The sequence below is a fragment of the Oncorhynchus kisutch genome, linkage group LG17, assembly GCF_002021735.2.
Source record: "Oncorhynchus kisutch isolate 150728-3 linkage group LG17, Okis_V2, whole genome shotgun sequence".
Classification (NCBI taxonomy): Eukaryota; Metazoa; Chordata; class Actinopteri; order Salmoniformes; family Salmonidae; genus Oncorhynchus; species Oncorhynchus kisutch.
Genome location: NC_034190.2, coordinates 48429118 through 48456748, shown reverse-complemented (window position 1 = coordinate 48456748; position 27631 = coordinate 48429118). Strand labels below are relative to the sequence as shown.

Below are 27631 nucleotides of genomic sequence, written 5' to 3'. Positions count from 1 at the left end.
GACTCACAATATCTCTGTTTATTGATTTGATCTTTAAATAAGCTTTGTTGTACAATTAACGTTCAAATACACTGCATTTCAAACAGTCAGCAATAATCTAATGAATTCAGGACTTGTGAAATTATACTTAGGCCAAATATCAGCCTTCCGCAATATAAGAACCACCACTAATAATGTACTTTATCAACAAAATGTACCCTGCTTTTTTTGTTGTTGCAATAATCACTGATCTGGTTTTCAAGTCAGTCTATGACAATGCCCTTTTTGTTACAAATGTAACCAGAACCATGCATAATGCACAGTCACTAATAATGACCAACTTCTGTTAGCAGGCATTGTAGAAAATGAGCACAGGTCTCATGAACAATCTCTCAAGCATAAACCCACGTGCTATTGAGTAGCCAGCTAATCTTTATATTTAAAGTCTAGCCAACTTGGATCTAGTATTTGCTAGCTAACAACGTAAAGCAGTTTAATTGTTATGAATGCACCCTTCTGTCCTCAAACTGCTTGAACAGCATGCTAGCCTGTCCACTTTGTTCAGATGTTGAAAACAAGTGGCCTACCTTATTTCTCAGAAGGAGAACGAGTTGCCAATTCCTTTATATACTTTTTTTTTATTCTCACATTTCTAAAAACACAGACTAGATTGCTAGTCTAACAGTCTGGCTAAAATGCTGCTAATGCTTTGCGCAACAAACTGAGCATTCATTTTCCAGAATCAATGTTCATTCATACTCTATTTTAGGCATCTGCTCTTTGCTTAGTTTGAGGAGGTGAGACATACAAAGGATATTGTTAGAAAGGTTATGTTATCCTCTGTTACATTAAAACGACGTCTGAACGTGTTTTGGTGTCCACATGAGCAATTCTATTGGATCAAACCTCAAAAAGCATATAGCGAGTGGAAGAAGTGATCTTTCATATCTTGTTGTTCTGAGTGCAGGGGGAGGAGCTTTGTGTGTAATTTTATAAAGTCATTTTTATGTCGCAATAAAGGGGCAGTGTTGTATTTTGAGACAGGCTTGAATATGCGAAGAAGCCAATAGGCAGAGTGTAGCTTAAATTTGTGTCTGATTGAGGGGGCAAATTAATTGAGCTTTTGGACAAGTAAAACAGTCTGGCCTACTTGTGTCTAAAAAAAGTGAATGTCAAGCCCTGAACAGACACATCTTTGTGTCGCGGCTGCTGTAGTGTCCTGAGGTACCATAGAACAGGGTTTCACGGGAGGGGCCCCGGGATAGAGTTTAGGAAACCCTGCCATAGAGTGCTATTCTCCCGTGGTGACTTTCTCCTCTCCCTCAGGATTTCCAGAGCACATTCTGTGGTAAGACTGGTCAGTGGATGAAGCCGAGCAGTGTCTCATGCCAGGTCATGGTCTGCCAGGAGACAGCAGAACCACCAAGCGACCCACAGGCATCGTAGCAGTGAAACAACGTCTTAAGCCGGATGGACACTAAACGATTTTGGCCTTCGATTTAGCTGTCCCAGACAAGTTTTTGAGATCGGAGACTCATTTAAAAAAAAATGTTTTAATTGAACCTTTATTTAACCAGGAAGGGTTCATTGAGATTTAAAATCTCTTTTTCAAGAGCGTCCTGGCCAAGATAGGCAGCACCAAGTCATTACAAAAATTAGGGAAAAAATCCCCAATGTCGTTGCCTTACTCAGTGCGTGCGGCCGTCAGTGACGCTCGCTTAATGTGAGTGGGTCAAAGATGCAATTTGAGGGCTACCGAGCAGTCCCAGACGTCCAGGTTTGATTTGATTGCCACAAAATCTGCAATTCTCTTGTAGTGTGAAATGTGCAATGACATGTTTTGAAAAAGATCTCACTTGTCTGGGACAGCTAAATCGTGGCCAAAATCGTTACGTGTACAGCCGGCTTCTGAGTTATTACACCTATTTAATAATTATTATATTTATTATATGAAATATAATTGTACCTCAATGTGATTATTAGCCCCCTTAACAGGGCATGTACTCAAACATGTAATTTTCCATCTTCATCTGGCCATCATTTTTTGTCAGATTTCATACATTTGTATTGTGATAAAAAGTGTCCTGATAGTTCGACTGATATTTCAAATTAGCTTCACTTCCAAACCTCAACAATAGTTAAAGTTTTAAGTTTCAGACCACGTAACATACCAACATTTTGACTGAGGGCCTGGGTAATACAATGCAAGTTTAACAGCACTCAAGGGCTCATATAGATCAGGTTACTGTAGAATGAAGGAGAGATGTTTTTTATACAACTTTACATAATTGTGAGTCTGAGGCAACAAACCTTTTTCAAACAAAATAAGAGCGATTTACGGAATATCGTGCACAGGTGGCACTGTTTCTCTAGCATTGAAGAGTTGATGAAAACGTGGTGATCCACTGACTACATTTCAGTTGAGTTATTCTTAATCGTATGTGCATCTTTGAATTCTAAAATTTGTACAATCTTTTTTTGTGTTTTATACAGGTTTGTTTAGTACTTGTGGCTGCAGTAAATACACTAAATGTATATTGTTCAATGATGCTACACTCTGTATATACTCTGTTCAAAAGTTGTTTAGTATTTTATTGTGACCGTTTTTCACATTACCCTGTTTATATTGGATAGTTGAAAAATAAATGTGACAATTTACTTGTTTTTGGTTAGTGTTATCTACTGATTGTTTTCGGGCATGAACATTCAGTTGATTAACTTGATACAGGGGTTTGCGAAAGTATTCACCCTCCTTGGATTTTTTCCTATTTTGTTGCCTTACAACCTGCAATTATTTTTTATTTTTTTTGGGGGGGTGGGGGGTTGTGTCACATGTCTACCACTTTGAAGATGCAAAATAATTTTTATTGTGAAACAAACAAGAAATAAGACACACCATTTTTTTTTTGCATGCATAACTATTCAACCCCCCAAAGTCAATACTTTGTAGAGCCACCTTTTGCAACAATTACAGCTGCAAGTCTCTTGGGGTATGTCTCTGTAAGCTTGGCACATCTAGCCACTGGGATTATTGCCCATTCTTCAAGGCAAAAATGCTCCAGTTCCTTCAATTTGGATGGGTTCTGCTGGGGTACAGCAATCTTTAAGTCACACCACAGATTCTCAATTGGAGGTCTGGGCTTTGACTAGGCCTTTCCAAGACATTTAAATGTTTCCCCTTAAACAACATGAGTGTTGCTTTAGCAGTATGGTTAGAGTCATTGTCCTGCTGGAAGGTGAACCTCCATCCCAGTCTCAAATCTCTGGAAGGATGTCCCTGTTTTTAGCACCATCCATCATTCCTTCAATTCTGACCAGTTTCCCAGTCTTGATGTTTTTCATCAGCAGGAATGGTGTTCTCGGGGTGATGAGAGGTGTTGGGTTTGCGCCAGACATTTTCCTTGATGGCCAAAAAGCTAAATTTTGGTCTCATCTGACCAGAGTACCTTCTTCCATATGTTTGGGAAGTCTCCCACATGCCTTTTGGTAAACACCAAACATGGTTGCATTTTTTTTTTTTTAAGCAATGGCTTTTTTTCTGGCCACTCTTCCGTAAAGCCCAGCTCTGTGGAGTGTACGGTTTAAAGTGGTCCTACGGACAGATACTCCAATCTCCGCTGTGGAGCTTTGCAGCTCCTTCAGGGTTATCTTTGGTCTCTTTGTTGCCTCTGATTAATGCCCTCCTTGCCTGGTCTTGGAGTTTTGGTGGGCAGCCCTCTCTTGGCAGGTTTGTTGTGGTGCCATATTCTTTACATTTGTTAATAATGGATTTAATGGTGCTCCGTGGGATGTTCAAAGTTTCAGATACTTTTTTTATAACCCAACCCTGATCTGTAATGTGTCCCTAACCTGTTTGGAGAGCTCCTTGGTCTTCATGGTGCCCCTTGCTTAGTGGTGTTACAGAATCTGGGGCCTTTCAGAACAGGTGTAGATATACTGAGATCATGTGACAGAACATGTGACACTTAGATTGCACACAGGTGGACTTTTTTAACTAATTATGTGACTTCTGAAGGTCATTGGTTGCATCAGATCTTATTTAGGGGCTTCATAGCAAAGGGGGTGAATACATATGCACACACCACTTTTCACTTCACTTTGACTATTTTGTGTACGTCCATTACAATGAAATACAAATACAAATTCATTTAAGTTACAGGTTGTAATGCAACAAAATAGGAAAAATGCCAAGGGGGATGAATACTTTTGCAAGGCACTGTATGTAGAAAAGAGTAATGTTTTACTGAAAAGTGGCTTTATTTGTTATTCTTTACATGGTGCTGTAGCATCTTACTGTACATACAACAGTCACCCCCAAATAATAAATAGTATTTAAAGTAATGTATATTTAATAGATACAGCACCGGTATATAGTGGATGTGGTCATTGCAAAATTAAAAAGATAAAGAACACAAATTGTGTTATTCTACAATTACAATTTCTGATGCATCCACAACTGTATTTATTTTCAAAACATATTGGAAGGGGAGATTTTAAAATCAAACATGTAATCGTGAAAAGTGAAACGAAAGACAAAAAAGGAAATTGGCAAAAAAAAACTTTACAAACTGATAAATAAAATAAAAACGAATCTATCAAGAGTTGGAAAATACTGTGGTTGCATCAATATCCAAAATATCTGGGCACTTAGGTTTCTTCATTGCCTGTTTGCGATACACACAAAGCTCCTTGGCAGACTTCACTTTGCTCACTGGCACATATCTTCCTATTTTACAATATCATAAGCTTGTCTTGTGAGGTAACACCCGCGGTCTATGCAGAAAGGACCTTGACACATACACATTCACTGCAAGGACAATCACGGTTGTAGTGTTTTGGAGAGTTATCTTCCATAGGGGGGTATGTGACGCAAGATGTTTAGGGAGTGAAAGAACATAAGTACATACTTTTACACACATAAATGATTTTGAAAAATAATGGCCTATAAGCACTTTTCCAGTAAAGTTGTTTTCAGTTGTTAATAAAAAAAATGTTGATGGTATTTGGAGCAATGCTGGTGTTTTCTAACTCTCTTGTGAAATGTTTACTCAGCTTTGTCCACTTCATGGATGGGTGGAGTCTAGATTTTTAGTCTCAGTTTGTTTCTTTGTTTTCCCAAACTGCTGTTTTCCTTCTTTTAACACTCTTGGGATGTTCTTCTCTTCCTCAAAATAAATCTGTTGCTACTGTTCCCGTCTTGTTTTAAATACATTTAAAGAGGACATTATGTGACTCGTCTCTCTCCTCTCCTCCATCTCTTCCTCATATTTTCTCCTCCCAGGGGTGGCTAGTTCCGGGATGAGGGAAGTAATGTTTAATGGTTCTTGGGATTGGAGGTTTTCGCATGGACATTTGCCCCCTGGCAGGCGGTAGTGTCGCAGATTCCTGGGGAGCCCGAGTGCCCGGTCCTTCCTGTCCTACCTGCCTCTCCGGGTTCTCCTGGATCTCCTGGGGATCCGTCACGCCCGTCTTTGACGATTCCAAATACTCCTGGGATACCTATGGGCACAGAAACAAGAGTGCAGGGGATGAGCCAAGTCTCCCAACAAGTACACACTAATTCAAACACACAGTGGAACCCTGCGTTACTCTTAAATAGAGGCTCAGATGTCCCACAAAGGGGTTTGTGGCAAAGAGAGTCTACTGATACAACTCCCCTTCGCTACCCATGAACTTGTATCATTCTAGCCCAAACCACACTCATTGTGAATGCACGGTGTATAAACTGTCATACCTTGGTATCCTTGGTCTCCAATGGGCCCTTCGATGGCTTTTCCAATGGGTCCCTTGTCACCCTGTTCACCAAGATCACCTGTGGAAGAGACGGAAAACAATGTTACAAAAAAAGACAATCTATTGGCACTACTTTGAGAACTGTGCAATATGCCTAACATACTAGAGATGGTCACACCTGTCTGTACACTTTATATGAGACGTACAGTACGTTTTGTGCTATCTGTTTGCTCTGTGCTGATAACATAGGCAGTTTGAGCCGTATGTTTCTCGGCATGGACCTGTGTATCTCCTGTTACTTACCTCTGGGACCTGGGTCTCCCAGGTCTCCAGGCAGTCCTCTGTAGCCAGGAGGTCCACGGGAGCCGGGGTGACCGATAGACCCAGTCTCGCCTGGTTTCCCCGTAGGTCCGGCAATGCCGGGGCGACCCACTTGGCCAGGGGACAGGGGTCTTCTGAGGTTGGAAGCCAGCTTTGCAATCTGATCTGGGAGAGGCAGGACAGAGGAACAAGAAATTTGCAAACATGTTTTTGTCAAAAAGGATTTAAAGTCCCTTTTTGGTAATTTAAAGAAAGACAAGGACACTGCACCCTACAACCCTTTTGATCTCCAAAATCCTTACCATCAATCATAGATCCACACAATTCTCTGATGTGCTGTTCGCTTGCCAGTTTACCCTGAAAACAGAGACAGGGAAGACACATTTAATTCAGCAGGTGTCGTCAGTGACAGTTCAGTCGATCTGAGACATTCTTGGTGCCGGGACACCAACTTGCCAAGTTGACATGGATCGAAGTACGGCATTAACCCTAGTTACTCAAAGAGGTTACTCACGGGAACACCAATCTTGCCAGCGATTCCGGACAGACCCTGTTCACCCTGAAAGCCCATGAGGCCTGGTTTCCCAGGAACCCCTCTGGCTCCGAGCTCTCCCTGTGGTCCCACCACGCCCTTGGGTCCCAGCTCTCCACGCTTCCCAGACTGTAAACACACACAAAAAAAACAAAATCAAATATACAGCTCTTGTGTTCACTAAAGTAAATGAGTTAAATTCAGTGGAGGTGTTCCGTTGTCAGGGAAGAAAGTCTGAGTCTATTGCACTCTGTGGCGAAACACCAGAATAAGAAACAACCTGACTTATCAAAGAGTGTTGGAAAAGTAAACACTGTAGTTGTGCGCTTCCTTGAGAACATCAGTGTGGGAGTGTACATATGTCTCATTTGATAATTAATTGAATGATCACAACAAATCCTACGTGTGAGAGTTGCTGTAGCTAGCAGCAGGTAGCGTTAGCGAGCCACATCAGTGCCTTGGCTGTAATTACATTAATTGTGAGGTAAACTGTGCTGCAGCTTAGCGTGACTCCCTTCTCCCCTGTGGGGATGGCAGAGAGTGGGGATGGCAGAGACTGGGCTAAGCAATCATGCGGCAGGCTAATTAATCCAGCTAATCCTGGAATGTGAGCTGGGATCCTGTACAATGAGTTAGTGTGTTGCAGTCTGGTCTGGGCACCAGCATTTAGTGCAAACACCAAATCTCTGGCAACATATCAGAGAAAAGATAGAGAGAGGAGAGAGACCATAATAAGGGAAAGAGACACTGAAGATGTGTGAGATAGTGAAAAAGGGTCAATGATAGACTGGTCTAGTAAGCCCAACTAAGTAGAGCTTTTGACTATACGCCTAGTGAATGTGATGACAACTGTTGTGGTAGTTATCTAGAGGGACAAACCTGCCAGTAAAATATGTGTCAATGAATGGAGTTGGACCTAGGGCTCTATTCAATCAGATCCACTTTAACTAGAGCTGTCAAATCCACAAGTGGCTCCCACTGCATGGAGTAGTAGTTACTGTCTTGTCTCATCGCTACAACGTCCTCCGAAACACAACCCAACCGAGCCGCAGTGCTTTTCAATACAGCGCGCATCCAGCCCGGAAGCCAGCCGCACCAATGTGTCGGAGGAAAACACCTAGCGACCTGGTCAGCGTGCACTGCGCCCGGCCCACCACAGGAGTCGCTAGTGCGCGATGAGACAAGGATGTCCCTGCCGGCCAAACCCTTCCTAACCCGGACGACGCTAGGCCAATTGTGCGCCAGACAGAGCCTGGGCTCGTACCCAGAGTCTCTGGTGGCACAACTAGCACTGCGATGCAGTGCCTTAGACCACTGCGCCACCCGGGAGGCCCTATCATAAATATATTTTTTTTAATTAATAAAAATTTAAAAAATACATTTGAGCGTAATCATTTCTATGTAGCTTACACTTTCTCAGTCTGAACTTCTAACTGGAGTGGGGCGGGTGTGGCTTTGTGACAATGATCGCAAGAGGCGCTATTCACCGATTCGACTGCTCCAACACAGTTCCATCTCTGACACCACCAAAACATCCTCAATGCGGGTGACTGCTATCACCGGTTAACGCGTGATCTGACTGAATCTAGGCCCTAAACATATATGTGGTTGTCAAACATACATTCAACACTGACAAGGACTCACTCCACCGTTTGGATGAAGATAAAGAGATTACTCACCTCTCCTTTTTGGCCAACTGGACCGAATGGACCCTGAAAATGATAAATAAGACAAAAGAAATTGGATGACACACATGTTTTCATGTTGATTGGATGAATATTAATTTGACTGAACTTAAAATATGAAAGATAACTTACAGGTTCTCCATTCTCCCCGGGCAAACCATCAGCTCCTGCCACACCCTGAACAGAAAACAAAATAATTCTTTTTTGATGCCATTTACTGAGTGGTTATCATTTTTCCTTTTGCTTTTCAAGCCTGAGTGAATATTTGAATAACAATAATTGGGTGTGCATAGAAGCTTCCATAGAAAATATCACATCTATCTTTGGTTATGTTCCTACAAAAGTAAAATATACCCCCACAATATCTTCCATAATGAGCCCAAAAAACCATATTCCCACCTCTATAACCTTTCCCATTATCAATGACAATGGCAAGATTCTCTCCAAACCCAAATACAGTGCCTTGCGAAAGTATTCGGCCCCCTTGAACTTTGCGACCTTTTGCCACATTTCAGGCTTCAAACATAAAGATATAAAACTGTATTTTTTTGTGAAGAATCAACAACAAGTGGGACACAATCATGAAGTGGAACGACATTTATTGGATATTTCAAACTTTTTTAACAAATCAAAAACTGAAAAATTGGGCGTGCAAAATTATTCAGCCCCTTTACTTTCAGTGCAGCAAACTCTCTCCAGAAGTTCAGTGAGGATCTCTGAATGATCCAATGTTGACCTAAATGACTAATGATGATAAATACAATCCACCTGTGTGTAATCAAGTCTCCGTATAAATGCACCTGCACTGTGATAGTCTCAGAGGTCCGTTAAAAGCGCAGAGAGCATCATGAAGAACAAGGAACACACCTGGCAGGTCCGAGATACTGTTGTGAAGAAGTTTAAAGCCGGATTTGGATACAAAAAGATTTCCCAAACTTTAAACATCCCAAGGAGCACTGTGCAAGCGATAATATTGAAATGGAAGGAGTATCAGAACACTGCAAATCTACCAAGACCTGGCCGTCCCTCTAAACTTTCAGCTCATACAAGGAGAAGACTGATCAGAGATGCAGCCAAGAGGCCCATGATCACTCTGGATGAACTGCAGAGATCTACAGCTGAGGTGGGAGACTCTGTCCATAGGACAACAATCAGTCGTATATTGCACAAATCTGGCCTTTATGGAAGAGTGGCAAGAAGAAAGCCATTTCTTAAAGATATCCATAAAAAGTGTTGTTTAAAGTTTGCCAGAAGCCACCTGGGAGACACACCAAACATGTGGAAGAAGGTGCTCTGGTCAGATGAAACCAAAATTGAACCTTTTGGCAACAATGCAAAACGTTATGTTTGGCGTAAAAGCAACACCCTGAACACACCATCCCCACTGTCAAACATGGTGGTGGCAGCATCATGGTTTGGGCCTGCTTTTCTTCAGCAGGGACAGGGAAGATGGTTAAAATTGATGGGAAGATGGATGGAGCCAAATACAGGACCATTCTGGAAGAAAACCTGATGGAGTCTGCAAAAGACCTGAGACTGGGACGGAGATTTGTCTTCCAACAAGACAATGATCCAAAACATAAAGCAAAATCTACAATGGAATGGTTCAAAAATAAACATATCCAGGTGTTAGAATGGCCAAGTCAAAGTCCAGACCTGAATCCAATCGAGAATCTGTGAAAAGAACTGAAAACTGCTGTTCACAAATGCTCTCCATCCAACCTCACTGAGCTCGAGCTGTTTTGCAAGGAGGAATGGGAAAAAATGTCAGTCTCTCGATGTGCAAAACTGATAGAGACATACCCCAAGCGACTTACAGCTGTAATCGCAGCAAAAGGTGGTGCCACAAAGTATTAACTTAAAGGGGCTGAATAATTTTGCACGGACAATTTTTCAGTTTTTGATTTGTTAAACAAGTTTGAAATATCCAATAAATGTCGTTCCACTTCATGATTGTGTCCCACTTGTTGTTGATTCTTCACAAAAAAATACAGTTTTATATCTTTATGTTTGAAACCTGAAATGTGGCAAAAGGTCGCAAAGTTCAAGGGGGCCGAATACTTTCGCAAGGCACTGTATATATATATATTTAACTAGGCAAGAAACAGGGTAACCCCATGAGCACACTGAATGCTGACTGAAGACAGTGGGAACAGGGTTTCTATGGTATTATTATTCTCAACTTAATTTGACCTTTGACCACTACTGTAGAGAGCTACAAGTGTAGTACATGTGAACTTACCACGTCTCCTTTAGGGCCTGATGCTCCGACTGGACCCTGCAGTAGGAACAGAATGAGAGAGAGAGAGAGAGGGGGGACTGTTGAATAAAAGAGAGCCAGTGGTTGTGGAGACCAGTAGCAGAGCCCATGGCTCCATAGATGGCAGGCTGTGTGCATTGAGTGAGGAGGGGGGGGGGGGGGGGTTGTGGAGTGGGACAGAGCAGGAAGCTGGATAAAGCCAGGCTTTGTTCTGCTCTCGGCTCCTGAACAGGACTCTTCTTTCTCACCTCTCTCCTGGGTACAGTACAGTACACCGTTAGGGCTGGAGTGAGTAAGCCCACACTGTCCAGGTTATAAGCATACACTGCTCTGATCTAAATGGGTGTGGCAGGAGGAGCTATGGGTGTGCGTGTTTGTGTGCAGTCCAATATTGGGTCAGATGGTCAATAGCTGTAATCTGTTTTTAAAGGCATAGCTACAAATGAAAGGCCTTGTTAATTCCCACAAGGACATCTGTGTGGTGAATAGGGATTCGTGGGCTTGGAAACTGATGGTGAAATGTTCAAATCCCCAGGGTGAACATCACTGTGGGTCACTTCTGCAGTCTTTGGCCAGCAAGCGTTCTGTTCGGGGTCACACTCACCCTCTCACCAAATCCGCCGCGGATTCCGGTTGGTCCGGGAAGGCCAGGGTCCCCCAGAGACCCCTTTATTCCCTGTTGAACATGACAGACACCATCAGAAGACCTCCAACACATGACACAGAATTTCATTCAGGGATTGTCCAGAAAGGATGTATCCCATCATACCACTGACCTGGAAGCCTTTGCTGCCCCGAACCCCGATGTTGCCCACTGGTCCGATGCCCCCCTGGGAAATATACAACATTATGTTAGCACAACAAGAAATACATCAGGGCCTGCAGACACAGGAAGTACATCTCATCCGGACCTTTGACTTTTTGCCTTCCCTCATCCAATATGATCTGTTATTTGAACCTTACCTTTTTTACCCCTCGTGGTATCCAATTGTTAGTAGTTACTATCTTGTCTCATCGCTACAACTCCCGTACGGGCTCGGGAGAGACGAAGGTCGAAAGCCATGCGTCCTCCGAAACACAACCCAACCAAGCCACACTGCTTCTTAACACAGCGCACATCCAACCCGGAAGCCAACCGCACCAATGTGTCGGAGGAAACACTGTGCACCTGGCGACCTGATCAGCGTGCACTGCGCCCGGTCCGCCACAGGAGTCGCTAGTGCGTCATGAGACAAGGATATCCCTACTGGCCAAACCCTCCCTAACCCAGACGACGCTAGGCCAATTGTGCATCGCCCAATGGACCTTCCGGTCACGGCCGGCTGCAATAGAGCCTGGGCTCGAACCCAGAGTCTCTGGTGGCACAGCTAGCACTGCGATGCAGTGCCCACTGTGCCACCCGGGAGGCCCCGAACCGTACCTTTTTAAGAGACACCAACAAAGAAGGACATGATTGTTTATACTTGGTATTGCGGTTGCGCTTGATGAAAGAGGCCCAAGAGTCATTGTTGATGTCGTGCAGGGTTTCCCACACTCGGTTCTGGGGGCCCCGCCCTGGGTGCACGTTTTGGTTTTTGCCCTAGCACTACGAAGTTGATTCAAGTCATCAAAGCTTGACGATGAGTTGGTTATTTGAATCAGCTGTGTAGTGCTGGGGCTAAAACCAAAAAGTTCACCCGTGGAGGGGGAGGGGCCCAAGGACCCGGTTTGGGAAACCCTGGTGTAGAGCATGATAATCACTTTTATATCCTGGCTGTATCCTGAATTCCCTCCCTCTAGGGTTCTGATGGGGATCCAGACAAAATCCCCTCTGTGTCTCTGACCCTCTTCCATCCATACCTCTTTTATACACTCCTGTCTTCACCACTGCCTCCATCTAACTAGAGGAGAATAGCTATACACAATTTATTAGGTACACCCCTCCAGTACCGAGTTGTACCCCGCTTTGTCTCCAGAACAGCCTGAATTCTTCAGGGCACGGAAACGTTGCTCAATTAGAATCAAGGGAAAAAGTTCCCGACACCATTACACCCCAGCCACTAGCCTGTACCATTGACACCAGGCAGGATGGGGGCATGGACTCATGCTGCTTATGCAAAATCCTGACTCTGCCATCAGCATGACGCAACAGGAACTGGGATTATTCGAAAATGTTTTTCTACTTTTTCTACTGTCCAGTGTTGGTGATGGCGTGCCCACTGGAGACTCTACTTCTTGTTTTTAGCTGATAGGAGTGGAACCCAGTGTGGTCGTCTGCTGTAGTAGCCCATCTGTGACAAGGGCCAATGAGTTCCGAGATGCATTCTCCTTCGACCTCTCATCAACAAGCTGCCGCTGACTGGATGCTATTTGTTTGTCGCACCATTCTCAGTAGACCCTAGACACTGTTGTGCGTGAAAAGACTAGGAGGCCGGCCTTTTCTACAGTAACCGGCGAGCCTGGCACCGACGATTATACTATGCACTCGTTTTTCCCATTGAAAAGTTAAATCGAACAGTAAGTGAATGACTCGACGCCTGTCTGCCTGCTTTATATAGCAAGCCATGGCCACGTTACTCACTGTCTATAGGAGCAATCCATTTTAGTGAATGGGATGGTGTACCTAAATAAACGGGCCACTGTGTGTATATAGTGTGAATATACACGTCCCTCCGTATTTATTTGGAGAGTGAAGCTAAAATATGTACATTTGGCTCTATACTCCAGCATTTTGGATTTGAGATCAAATCTTTCATATGAGGCAATGTTACATATGTTTTACCGTTTCCATTTCCATTTTAGTCGTATCCAGAGTGACTTACAGGATAAATTAGGGTTAAGTGTCCTCCTCAAAGCTCTGGGATTCGAACAAGAGAATCTAACCTCCCCTGTTATTAGTAATGCTGCGATGCTAGCATTTGTTTTTTTTGGGGGGGGGGGGTTATGTTCTTTCTTCCTCTGTACCTTTCTCACTCATATTGTATGTTGCTATCCAACAGTCTCCCAGTTGATCACAACCAATTGTGTTTTATGATTTAACTAAATAAGGGGAAGTTTTCACCCTTATCCTCTCTCAATCGTCATACTGTATCTTCAAACAAACAATAAGACGATGGATAAAATGTGTAACACCATCTTGTTTCACTTGCTAATGTCCACATGAAAACAATACAAGTAATCCAGGAAGTTATGCCTTATCTTTTAGGGGCGAGAAGCTTTGGAACTTAAAATGAATGTCACACCCAAACTTTAGGGAAAGAGTTGTGTATTGTTGGGCGTTGAAATCCTTCTAATAACGCCTCTGTGCTCTTGTTTCATTTCAGACTTGTTGTAAGCATAATGAGAGAGAATGAGAGAGCAGCAGACTCATCAATAGGTAATGTGGTAATACACTACATGACCAAAAGAATGTGGCCACCTGCTTGTCAAACATCTCATTCCAAAATCAGGCGCTTCTGGGAAGGCTTCCAATAGATGTTGGAACATTGCTGCGGGGACTTCCTTCCATTCAGCCACAAGAGCATTGGTGAGGTCGGGCACTGATGTTGGGCGATTAGGTCTGACTCGCAGTCTGCGTTCCAATTCATCTCAAAGGTGTTCGATGGGGTTGAGGTCAGGGCTCTGTGCAGGCCAGCTAAGTTCTTCCAGACCAATCTCAACAAACTATTTCTATATGGACCTCACCTTGTGCACCGGGGCATGATCATGCTAAAACAGGAAAGGGCCTTCACCAAACTTTTGCCACAAAGTTGGAAGCACAGAACCATCTAGAATGTCATTGTATGCTGTAGCGTTAAGATTTACCTTCACTGGAACTAAGGGGCCTAGCCCGAACATTGAGAAACAGCCCCAGACCATTATTCCTCCTCCACCAAACCTTACAGTTGGCACTATGCATTCAGGCAGTTAGTGATCTCCTGGCATCCGCCAAACCCAGATTTGTCTGTCGGCCTGCCAGATAGTGAAGCGTGATTCATCACTCCAGAGACCGTCTTTCCACTACTCCAGAGTCCAATGGCGGTGAGCTTTACACCACTCCAGACGACACTTGGCATTGCGCATGGTGATCTTAGGCTTGTGTGCGGCTGCTCGGCCATGGAAACCCATTTCATGAAGCTCCTGACAAACAGTTCTTGTGCTGACGTTGCTTCCATTGGCAGTTTCCACTTCCCAATAACAGCACTTACAGTTGCCTGGGGAAGCTCTGGCAGGGCAGAAGTTTTACGCTCTGTTTTAACCATACTTTCTAACGGTCAGGAAAAACACTTCTGCTTGGTAATAAAACTAATAAAATAATGTTTTATTGTCACACACACCAGATAGGTGCAGTGAAATGTGTTGTTTTACAACAAATTAGGGTTAATAAGTGCCTTGTTCAAGGTCACATCGGCTGATTTTTCACCCTGTCGGCTCCAGGATTCAAACCAGTGTTCCGTTACTGGCCCAACACTCTAACCAGTAAACTACCTACCGCCTTAGTACATGGCTCCACTCTACCCACTGCCATCTCAACAGGTGGATGCTGCCACGTTTCCATGGATACGGTATTGAACTTTGACCTAGACTACTTACAGCCACTCCTCTGGTTCCCGCCTCGCCCCTCTCTCCTGGGATACCGATGTCGCCCTGTGGGAGGAGTCAGATGATGGTGCAGGCAAGTGAGACGAGCTGATACACCACGACTGCAATGTAACAAAACATCACACAACACACAGACACCCCGATAATACCCCACTGCCCCAGAAGCCCATCAGATACATACAGGAATACCTGGCTCTCCAGACGGCCCTGCCTCTCCCATCTCTCCTGGGTCGCCCTGGGAAGAAAAGGGTTAACAGAAGGGTTATGTGGTGGCTTAACTTCACTGCCATTGGCTTAATGGTTCCTCTATTTGTATGATGTCATTTGTAACACCACTGTGTATTTCCTCTGAAAGTATGATGTCATTCGTCTGAGCAGGGAACCTTTGATTGTAATTGACATGACATAATTGGTGACATCACTGTCTGTATGGTTTATTATCTGATTGTATGATACCATGTGTGATGTCACTGGGTGTGTGACATCACAGTACACATTTATGACATTACTGACTATGACACCACTAGCTGTTTCTTTTGAGTCTGTATTCACACAATAAGAATGAATCCCCCTCGACCACGCCCACAAATTGGGGAAAACAAACATTCTTTCCATTTGACTCCTATGGTAAAAGAGACAACTTCGATTTTTTTGTTATACAGAAAAGAAAACAAACATGCCAAAAATCTGATGTGTTTTCCCCACAGGCGGGCTGTGACGTTATATCTAATACCAACTGGGTCTATAATATCAGTTGTAATATTAGCTGAATGATTCCATCTTTTGATTGCATAATATCATTGTGACCTCAATGGCTTTATGACATCACTAAGAAAATAGCCTAGATTTGCGTCGGTTTTACTTCGAAACAAAAACACTTGTTGGAGTTCTCATATGCTTGCAATGTTGTTTTGATTATTGCTTTTACAGTCGCAAAAATTACATTTGGTTGTGATAGTTGCAAAATGCCTATTTTGGATGCAGCAGTTGTTACCTAAAATGCTATTGCTCGTTGACATAGGCTATAGTCAAAGAGCCATTTTACTGGTTGAAGGTTAACTTGAGGAGTTTTTTTTTGTGTTGTATAATGCAGTTTATTTACAACGATGTCACAAACATTATATTAAGCAGGACATTCATACAAACCCTACAATCCAATTAGAACCATAAACTAGTGTGAAATGCACTCATAAGCTACATGTAAATGTAGGCTTTTTTTGCTGGCCGTCTATGAGAACTCCCCCAATTTTACCCCCACGGTGTGGAAATAGTGAATAGCGACTTGGGGTTTAAACCATAGAATTACATATTAGAACTGAATAATTGAATATGATCTCTAGGGTGGTAAAAATGGTGATATCCTTCTCTAGATGGCCCCATTGTATACATCATATCCGTTACTTTATGAAATCACTGTCTTCATGACCTGGTTATGCATTGTTGTCATACTCACAACTCCTCCTGTGGCTCCCTTTGAGCCAGCCTTTCCTTGTAAACCCTGAAACACAGACATAGAAACATGACTCTGGGGGTAGTTTCCACAGTAGTACGATGATTATAATGGGACTTGGGCCTAGTAAACACACTGTGAGAGACTCAGTTAGATATGATTGTGTGGTCATTAGAGTGTGTAAGAGAATCAGTGTTAGGTTAAAAGGCATCTCCTAAGTAGGATACAGTGGGACAGGTAATGGCCAACTTTACACTTAGATAATGTCATGCTTAACACAGCAGCTACGGCCACGGGGAGGGAGACACACTGGGTTTGATACTCACAGGAAGGCCGTTGGGTCCTTTCTCACCGGGTACCCCATTCCGTCCGGCGTCGCCCTGGCAACGCAGAGAAACACTGTCCCTTATGACATCAGCCACACCCACCGTGGGCTCATGGGAAATGTCAGCAGAGCAGAGAGCATTTTGGGAGGAAAGGGTGCCACTTTACCTTCTCGCCGTCCAGTCCCTGGGTGCCATCTTTCCCGTCTCTGCCGGGGATGCCCTGCAGAGGAGAGAAACACTCTGTTGGTCAGGGGATCCGAGATCTGCAATATCTGTTTTCATGAGAGATTGACATTTTATTAGAGATGTGTATTTGAAGAGATTTGTATTTTAAGACTTACAGGCTCCCCTTTGGGTCCTGCTCCCCCGGGAACTCCCTTTGGACCAATTTTGCCCTATTGAGAAATAACAAGGTACAATGTTACATTACCTGAACGGTTTGTAGCGCAACAATAGATCCTTTACAATCTCTTGTACTCACACCGTGTACCATCACATGACTGTTTAGTCTGCTATGTCATTAGAGATTAGAGTTGCCTTTAAAGAGGATGTTCAGTCAGACATGCAAATATCAATACAAAAATGTACAGCATGTGTGTATTATCTACTCACAATCTCGCCCTTTGGCCCTCTAAATCCCTCTGGTCCTTTCTCTCCAACATCACCCTGGGATTGTCAAATGACAGACACAGAGCTTTTTATTGATGGGACCAATGGCAGACACCTAACACAATGTAATAAACACCAGTGCTGAAGTGAGGTACGGGTTATATGCTACTCAACAGATGGTACAAACAAGGAGAGACTCACTGTCTTGCCGATGATGCCAGCAATACCAGGTTTGCCTCGGAAACCAGGTAAACCCTGAAAAGAATAATGAGAGAGAGACAGTAGATGCATTACAATCAGGGAAACTGACATAGCGTTTCCACCGCAGCCTATTGAAGTGCTGGTCTGTAAGTTCCAGACAGAAGACAGAGGTCTGTGACAAAGACATTCAGAGGCATGGTACTCACCCTGTCTCCTACTGCACCCATCGGGCCCTGAAGTCCCCTCAAACCACGAGGACCCTGGAAAAAAACACCACGGGATGGTTAAGAACCAATCAGAATCAATCCCAACCACCATAAGAATCAATCAGAACGATCAATACTGCATACCATTCACACATCAGGCCAGAGGCAGAAAGTACTGGACAATCTAAACAAACAGGCAACAGATAAAAAATGTCTGTGTTTCGAGCCACATTAGGTGACATCCCTCACCTGCAGGCCCACAGTGCCGGGAATACCCGGAGGACCAGATGGGCCAGCATAACCCTGGGAGAGACAACAGGACACACAGTTACCAATAGGTATTCCACATCCGGATTAACACTTCAGACTAGTGAACCTTTCTGCTCCCCGAGTTTCATTCTAAATTGATCTCACCTTCTCTCCGTCTTTCCCGAGCTCTCCCTTGTCTCCTTTGTGTCCTGTGTGACCCTAAATGAAGAGAGAGTGGGGGGGGGGGGGGGGGGGGGGGGGGTGGAAGGAAGGAAGGAAAGACATACGGAAGAAGCAAGGGAAACATATTTAGAGGGGGATGGCGAGAGATATAAAGAAAGACCAAGAAGGGTAGATCATGAGAATGGGAGAGATACAACAGTTAGTTTAGCTGTCATGTTCCTGGGGGAAACTGTCATTTGAAAAGCACACATTTCCGAGCTTTAAAAGGCATACTCAGTAAAGTAGAGCAACAATGTCCTGTACCCACCTTGAATCCAGGCATTCCTGGAGGGCCGGAGGGGCCAGGAGGGCAGATGGCAGGACACTATAAAGGGGAAAGACAACACTGCATTAGGCAAAGTAAAAATAATGTCCCATTGCTGTTCAATGCAGCACAGTACAGGGTTGATGTACTTAAATGTGTTGGGTCTGAAAAAACATCCTGACACTTACCAACAGATCTCCACTGCCATCAGGGAGAGCCCCAGGAAGACCCTTAGAGAGGTAGAATGAAGAATGAAGTTCAGATTGATATATACTTTAAAAAAATGTTTTACCTTCATTTAACTAGGCAAGAACAAATTCTTATTTACAATGACGGCCTACCCCGGACGACGCTGGGCCAATTGTGTGCCACCCTATGGGACTCCCAATCACAGCCGGTTGTGATACAGCCTGGAATCGAACCAAGGTCTGTAGTGACAACTCTAGCACTGCGATGCAGTGCCTTAGAGCGCTGCGCCACTCGGGAGCCCAAATGAATGTGTTTCATTTCCATCTTTCTTTCTTTAAGCATTTCTTCACCTCACATCTGTGCGACCACGCATATCCATCCCTGACTGATGGCAGTAATAACAATGTCACTAAGGTGGAGAATCAACAGATAATGTAGATGTTCTGTACTTACTGGGGGTCCGTCAGGGCCGGGTGGCCCAGCCAATCCTGCAAGACCCTCAGGGCCCTGGGAGAGAGGCAAAGGAACACACAGGCTAGAGTCAATCAATCAACCTGATTCATTTGCATATAAACTGTACCAAAATCACTGCATAGACTTACACTGCCCCATATTCTCATCATGTTAAAATAAAGGAAATCAAAGCTGACGCTCCATTGCTAAACCTCTGACCAGCGTCTCCGATATGAAGCTCAACTGAAATCATGCCTCATCACGATCACGCCAATCAGTCCTGGTTCTCTCTCCAGGGGTCTTTCCCCACTCTACTCCCCGGAGATGAGAACTGTTTATGGAGGTGTTTATGGGAAAACGATTGGAGAGATGTGCCTGTCTTCTCTGTCTCAGGGATCTCCAGTGTTGGTCCTGGAGTGATGCTGCTTCTGGTACTGTAGATTTGACTTGTCATTCAGTGGTTAAACATTAAACTTGCAAACTTGATTGCTTCATCGTGAGTTACCAGGGAGTCCACTAGATACCCAGTAGTGGCAGTCAAAGAGGCAATTAAGTGTATGTGTATATTTCCCTGTTTCCTGTCTGTTGTACATCTTTCTTAATCGGGATGAATTCATTAATTGGTCTTAACACTCACTGCTGGTCCCTGTGGCCCGATTCCGCCCGCAAGCCCATTGGCTCCTGGTGGCCCCTGGAAACAATAGAAATGGGTTGGGTGAGAGCACACACACACACACGCAGCAGGCACGGACATACACAAACACGTGCGTAACTAGAAGTCATATATAGACATGCAAAAATATCTACACACACACAGAGACAGACAGACAGACAGACAGACAGACAGACAGACAGACAGACAGACAGACAGACAGACAGACAGACAGACAGACAGACAGACAGACAGACAGACAGACACAGACACAGACACACACACACACGCCATCTGTACTCACTGGAGCTCCCGGTCTCCCTCTGCCCTACGGAAGACAGGGAAAGGCATATTAAGACATACATACACACACACACAAGACAACTTATTAGTCATCGTGTCATAACAAGCTGATGTTATAATGGTTCAAATGTATAGGGGGAATTGAAGATGTGTGACAGTACACCGTATGCATACGGTGATAGACAGCTGTGTGTGCTTGTGTGTGTTTGTGTTATGATATAACTGGGAACATTTGTATGTGTCCTATAGGTAGGGCCCAGCATTTTTCTTGACCATGTGACTCGACCAGGAAACTCTGGGCCCTAGTTATGGATTTAGCTGTTGACAGGTGAGTGTGTGTATTCAAAAGCATCTATATTTCTAGTGATCAGTCTGGTGTAATAGAGGTTATGAACATGGACCGGTGATACAGGCTACGTTGATGTCTTATTGGGCATGTAACAGAGATGGAAGATGAACTTGTACTTACAGGAGGTCCACCTGGCCCGGGAGGTCCAGCATCGCCCTGCAGTGACAAAGACACACAACCGCTCAGACAACTTCGACAGATACAATGAAACTAGGTGGGAACTAGGTTAAAAACCTAAAACATTATTTGCATGTTCTTGTGCCAAAACTGGGTTTCGAGGTCTTTGGGAGGGGATGACGTGTCAGCATCGAGTCATGTATCAGTGAGGCAAAACTAGAGCAACTGCCTTGGTCCAAATAGGTGGGAAACAATCAAAATTAATTTGTAGTATAAAGATACTATAAATGTAAACTGAATACACTTTTCCTATGCTGAAAAGTGATGCAGTGACCTGATATGACCCAAAACAAGAGTATAATAAAGATGCCCCCCCAACCACTCTCCTTATTTTATGCCCCTTTTCTTGTCTACTCTTTCACTCCCCCCTCCCTCCCTGTTTCCTCTCTCTTTCGCATTGCCCCCCTCCTTTGCCCTCCAACCCCTCCTCTGCCCCACACACACACACTCAACCCCACCAACATTCCATCTCAACTGTGTTTGGACTGTTTGTGTGGTGTGAGGGAGAAAAAGACTCACAGTGAGACTTAACACAGTGGTGTCATGGCAACCCACACTACATTCCACACTGTTCCAACTGACTTTATATTGGATGAGTGTAGACTAGCCTGCTACACAAATACACACACTAACACACACATACACAGTTAGACACATGCACATGCACAGACACTGTTGCACGCACTCAAGCACATATACAGTACACAGCACTTACGCCCACATGCACCTGCACACGAGCACGTATCAAACATGCACACACAGAGCCACACGCGTGCATGTCTCCTGTGACACATGGGAATGTGTCCTGGTTTGTTTTCACTGTTTTACTGTTATTCTCAGCATCTCTAGTATTCTCTGTTCGATTTCATTTACAGCTATTTGAAGCTGGTGGACCAAAATGTGAAAGTTACCACCAGCTTTAAACAGCGGTTTTGGTCTACCAGCTTCAAAAAGCTATATTTTTACTTATTGAAAATATATATTCACAGCGATTTAGATGGTAAAAGGATTCCCTACACTATTCAGTGCTTGTTTTTATAACATAAACTGAAATTGAGCGAACAGTGTAGAATTTTTGCAACCAGGAAATGACAGAACGATATCCACTAGATAACACAGCCACAAAGTAAAGACAGCTTTCCCAGTTTGACAACAGATGCTGCTCCGGCGGGAGAAATCAATAGGCGAATATCGCAGCCAATCACAACACTGGCGGGTAAGTAATAACGTGAAACACTTATCGTCCCATTGTTAGCGCCAGATATATTATGGACATTTTCTGAAATTACAATGCAAAAATTCTAAAGAATCCTATGTGTAGCACCTTTAATAGTGAAAACATACAGCGTCTTCCTCTAGTCTAAGCAGTAAAGGCTGGTTATGTGTGTTGAAGAGCATCGGTGAACTTCATTATCTAGTGACTGTTTTGGGGAGGTGGTAGATATGGTTATTTTTTCCTGAAAATGTAGCTACTGTGTTTTGCTCTGAAAACAGCTTCAGCCCAAATCCCTTCCTCGGTGTGAGCAGGGGGAGGGAGAGAACGTCCAAGCTTTGTCAACCTTCATCCCATTAGTGCATGGATGTTAGCCAGGAAATAAACACTCACTTCCTGATTAGTGTGACTAATTAGTTGAATTGCCTCCATTTTGACAGCGGACCCATTTCCTCCCTTCAAGTTGTGATCACAGGACCCTTTCTAACATCCTTTTATAGCTCGCATTTAATGCATGACTCCCAACACGTCACATCCAGTTCTGGAGGTGCTAGGTAAAACCATTACGTTCTCCTGCGCTGTACTGCTTTCCTGCCTTTACCACCCCGGCATTCATATTCTCAGCGCTTCATCTTCCTCAGAGGATAACTGTACTTATTTCCTCCTGCATCCAAGCCACAGATCCCTCTGCTTCCTATAGTCTTGGCCGGATTGGTGGGCAGCTGTGTGCATTCCAGGCGGGATTAGGGAAGCAGCGGCCAGAGCTAGATAAATCTGACTCGGTGTCACCCTGTCGCTCATTAAAAACATTCCCACAAAGGGAATTTGTTCGACAAATCCATCCCGACAGGGAGAAAACAGAGGCCTGAGTAGGTATCAGCTTTAGCCCACCAAGGTCTCAAGGAGCTCAATGTAACTATCCCCCTTTCTCTCTATTCTGTAGGGTCATACAGATATGATACACAGAGGACTGGATGGCACCTACCTCAGCCTAAGGTCATTCTAAGGTCACAACACCAGCTCTATGGGTGGGTTTTCATAAGTTGAGCTAACTGAGGCACCCCAAATCGTTAATGCCTTTTGTCACTCTGTACATACTGTGTGTGTGTGCGCGCGCGTCCCGTGTACATGTATGTGTGTCAATGCATCTGTGTGTTTTAGTGGCTGATTGATGAGGCCAAAGGGACCGTCTTTAGTTAAAGATGTCATTAAAGTTAATGAGGCACATCCAGAGGCAAAAGGCCATGCAGGAACCTTGGGGGACCGATAGGCACTTCACTTACCAACTCCCCTGGAGGACCGTCCTTCCCTGCAGGCCCATCAGCACCTGTCAATCCCTGAGGAAGAATCACAACATCGTTGAAACATTATTAGACATTACACTGTGCTATTTCTTACATCTAAATGACTCAATTCAACTGTTTGAATAAATGGGGGGGGGGACACATTTTATGGGATAATTCATTCAAGTTCTCTAACAAGAGGCAGCTATGAGCAAGTTGTTCACTGAATAGAGGACCTGTTCCTCGCTCTGTATGCAGGTACATGGCTGTTCAGTCCAAATCAGTCTACTCCAGGCAGTCAATTATACGATGAGATACAGTGAATACTGGGAACCAGTCTAAGCAAGTGTCAAGGAGTAGAGTTTGGTAGCAATAGCCTCAAGCTACTGCATAGCTAATAGGTGCATGGTGAGTCTATGACAGCAATTCAGGCAATCTATTACGCATCAATAACAAGACCAGTGTGTGTGTGTGTGTGTGTGTGTGTGTGTGTGTGTGTGTGTGTGTGTGTGTGTGTGTGTGTGTGTGTGTGTGTGTGTGTGTGTGTGTGTGTGTGTGTGTGTGTGTGTGTGTGTGTGTGTGTGTGTGTGTGTGAGTTTCTACGGGTCACTTACGTCCACCCCTGGGAGGCCGGGCAGGCCTGGGTTCCCTGGTCCTCCTGCTCCGCCTGCTTTCCCCTTGGGTCCCTAAACCATTGGAACAGGTCTGTGTTAGAACAATCAAACACCTCACAAAATGTTATTGTTGATCTGTTGTTGTAAAAGGTTATGTTCTGTTGTTATACTCACAGCTTTCCCTGAAAGTCCAGCAGGGCCATCTTTGCCCTGCCAATCAAAAGAAACAACATACGATTCCAATTGGACACACATCTCAAAGGCCTTTGATTTCAGTCTGGGAATTAGACAGATTTTGGACATATCATGTCCTTAAATAACAAGTGATTACGTTTTATGTTAATACAAGTCCGCAGTCACAAATGCCACTCAATTACCGTGAGTGTGTATGTGTGTTTTAAAGACGAATAATACCATCTCAGCAGACAGATGTGAAATACGGACGTCCTTCTGGCCATTTTTCCCCCCGTAAAAGGCCAATCAACACACAACTGAAATGAAACTCATCTAAAGCTATATGTTGAATGGCTACCAGTGATATACAGACTGTGTGTATGAAGTGCTTTAACACACAGGTGGTTGTAGCTACCCTCTGCCCTAAATCTCCCAGTGGGCAATGGGGAAAAATAAACCTTTCTAAAAGACTGAGTGGAATGGTCACATGATGAAAGCCTCAGGTTGGTTTGGACAGGGAGTAGGAGAAGGGAGGGTGGCGAGGAAGGAGGTGTGAGGGGAAACTTTAGATGCTCTCGTAGGGTTGGGGAATGTATGAATGAATGGGTCTTCTGTATGGCTGGCTGGCCTTCCAAACTGTGGTGAATTGACTTTACTCCACTAAAGCAGCACAGCTATTCAATCCCCAACATCTAAAGGTTTGATAGGCATAAAATATCAAGTGTATTTGAATTTCTGTTATGAGATCAGAAAAGTTGGCAGGTTCTGTTTGGGGATCCATTAACATATCAAGGTATTGTAAGGTTTGAGACCATAGGCCTTAGTGTTTTTGTTTTTTGAGCACATAATCCTATTTCCCCTCTAACATATAGCACCTTTGGTTTTTCCCCATTTCTATCATGATTGGCTCTGATGTGTCATCGGGTGCCCTCCGGCCAATAAAAGGCCTGTGTACATAGTGTTTAATGATGACTAAATACCTGTAAGGCAGGGTTAAGACTCTCAGTGGGAGGAGTCAATCTGTTATAAACTGGATAACTAGAGAGCATTTGACCAGAATTTGATTGCAAGACCAACATTAAAACACCACTATCATCAATGATGGGAAATTAAAACAGCTGTGATTAGAAATATAATATCAGTCATTCTTGGATTTTCAATCCATTTGATTTCAGTTTGGTTGTTGTTAATCAGTAGGCTACAACTTGAATAAACGCATTTTTATTTTTATTTCCCCCCTTAAACATTGTAGAAACATAAAAATTACTTTGATTATTATTAGGATCAAAGACAACACTTTCCCTATAAAAAGTTGACATAAATACTAATGTAGGTCCACATAAGTAAATGTTCAAATTTGTTTGACAAGCGAGTGCTAAAGTAACAGGTTACTTGATTGCCTCAGCCATGATGACAACTTCATTCAGTAATTGGATGGCAAAACCCAGCTCTACTCCACTCCACTGCCTTACAGTGGTCTCAAAACCAATGGGAGCGAGACCCTCATGCTTCGGTGTCTGGCTAGCTAACTCACGTCAGTACCATCCTTCCCTGCCGGTCCCAGGGGTCCTGGCGGCCCGACTGCTCCTCGTGGGCCGGGTCTCTGCGACACAAAACCAAGACGTCAAAAATGAATACAAATATCCGCAAGACTGATAGGTATTATCATGTGATACGTCTTCATAAATTGTCTAAAATCAAGCTGCTTTATGCTCAAATGGGCACGGAAGGAATGTGCGCCTTAAGAATGAAAAAATAGACAGGATAAACCTTGTACCTAAACAAATATATATACAAAGTCTAAATGCTTGTTGTTGAATGTATTCCAATAATAGGGTGAACTGATCGTGCGTCATTATTCAGAACGAAAAAGAAGTGGCCACATTGAAAGGATTCAGGTTATATTATATTATAAACTGGGTGGTTCGAGCACTGAATGCTGATTGACTGACAACTGTGGTATATCAGACCATATACCATTGGTTTGATAAAACGTTTAATTTTACTGCAATAATTAAGTTGGTAACCAGTCTATAATAGCATATACCTCAGCTAAGGGCCGTGTCCAGGCACTCTGCATTGTGTCGTGCAAAAGAACAGCCATTAGCCGTGGTATATTGGCCATATAACCCCCCCCCCCCTTAATTATATTGCTTTGAATCTCCTAAACAATAAACTGAAAGAAATGAAAACAATCAAATGTATCACAAAATATATGATGACAAAGCTATGCGCATGAAATAACCTTTATTACAACCGAGCTCTTGAATGCAGAAATGACCCCAATTACGCACAGGCAGTGCAAAGAATTTCTAGGGTCACAAACTAATAATTTAAGTTAAATAATATAATGAATATACTTGATTTAATTTCAGACTGGACTAAAAGCGTAGGTGTTTCCAAGGGCTTCCAAGGAGCACGGCTGAATGAACAAAGGTGTCATTGTGAATAGGCCACTGACCTTCAGGCTCTGCATTCTTTAGCATCTACTCCATAACCCCTACTCCATGAACTCGCAAGTAAATTAAAAAAGTTAACTGAAAAGACAACAGTCCTTCACGGACACCTGTGGATGATTAAATAAATAAATAACCTAATTATTTCAATAACCCATTCAGAAATCTTTGAACAAATCGACACCTAAGCTACATACAACCTTATAAAACAAGAAAGGCACTAACACGTAGGAAAAAAAAATCGAAACCGTCTATATATAACCTATGTATTAAACTGTGTCAAAGGTTCATATAAAAATGGACGATAAATAGCCTATATATGTCCACCTTGCAGGAAGCCTAATAATCATGGAAGGATTAGACTGACACATTTACACCCACAGCAGAACGCATAAACTATCAACGAAATGAGAACATCAGGCCAGTTGAGTGCCTACAAATTCTTCAGGCAGTTTACAATGAAGCTATGCAAACAGCAATTCCGAGCACAAGGTTGCGGATGAAAACATTAGGGATGGATAACGGGCGCACCAAAGCCACCGCTTACCTGGGCTGGAGATGATGCCAAAAGCTGGCACAGCAAGAGCAGCCCGAGAGCTGAGAATATAGACATGGCTTCCCGCTCGCCCCTCAAATCAGAATTGACGCAGAAAAAGTCGAACCCCGTACCCAGTCCTTATCGCACACTCTCCCCCCGGCTTCGTGACGGACCGTTCCTTCACCTTATAGCGCGCGGCTCCTGAATGGCTTTCACCTTGATTCCAGATAAACCTGAGCCTCCAGCCGAGGGGGGCAGATCGCACTGTAGAGAGGGATGAGGGGAGTTGTGAGGTGAGGAACTGATGGAGGGGGGAGCGAGGTAGAGGTGCACGACTTCGGAGCCAGTAAAAGTGGGCTGTGCTAGAACTTTCCTGCCAATCCATGGGGGCACTACTGCCCAATCCGAATCCTGAAGTTATAAGGTTGGTGAAAGCAGTATGGTGAAAGCTCCACTGGCCTAAAGATGACATGGATGGAGCTACACCATATCTCTTTCACCCATCCAAATAATTCAGATCTACACCAAGTGCTACAGTAGAGTCTGTTTGGAATTGATGGGAGGTATAAAAAAAAAATCTGACTTCTGGAAGGACCCTTCAATGGTCCACAACTAAGCTTCCCTTGCACCAA

General features: G+C 43.8%; 1 protein-coding gene across 1 annotated transcript; it reads right to left on the bottom strand.

Moving 5' to 3' along the window:
* LOC109906969 (collagen alpha-3(IX) chain-like) lies at positions 1 to 27304 on the bottom strand. Its single transcript, XM_031793960.1, has 32 exons — positions 27009 to 27304; positions 25540 to 25608; positions 24006 to 24041; positions 23832 to 23903; positions 23218 to 23271; positions 20665 to 20700; positions 20197 to 20220; positions 19878 to 19931; positions 19241 to 19294; positions 18787 to 18828; positions 18602 to 18658; positions 18277 to 18330; positions 18112 to 18165; positions 17863 to 17916; positions 17657 to 17710; positions 17459 to 17512; positions 17188 to 17241; positions 17013 to 17066; positions 16847 to 16900; positions 16524 to 16568; positions 15252 to 15305; positions 15062 to 15115; positions 11287 to 11340; positions 11115 to 11186; positions 10493 to 10528; positions 8383 to 8427; positions 8245 to 8277; positions 6548 to 6694; positions 6336 to 6390; positions 6016 to 6198; positions 5714 to 5791; positions 1 to 5478 (listed from the first exon to the last, which is right to left on the bottom strand). The coding sequence occupies exons 1-32, from the start codon at positions 27072 to 27074 to the stop codon at positions 5294 to 5296; spliced, it is 2037 nt and encodes a 678-aa protein (XP_031649820.1). The 5' UTR covers positions 27075 to 27304; the 3' UTR covers positions 1 to 5293.
* Between the last annotated feature and the right edge of the window lie 327 nt (positions 27305 to 27631).

Bases quoted from the DNA above. Each gene is read 5' to 3' on its own strand.
- LOC109906969 (XM_031793960.1), bottom strand. From the start codon at position 27,074: ATGTCTATATTCTCAGCTCTCGGGCTGCTCTTGCTGTGCCAGCTTTTG. The intron at 20,221-20,664 runs GTAAGTACAAGT...TGTCTTCCGTAG, and splicing joins CCGGGCCAGGTGGACCTCCT to GGCAGAGGGAGACCGGGAGC. The intron at 16,901-17,012 runs GTAAAGTGGCAC...CTGCGTTGCCAG, and splicing joins AGGGACTGGACGGCGAGAAG to GGCGACGCCGGACGGAATGG.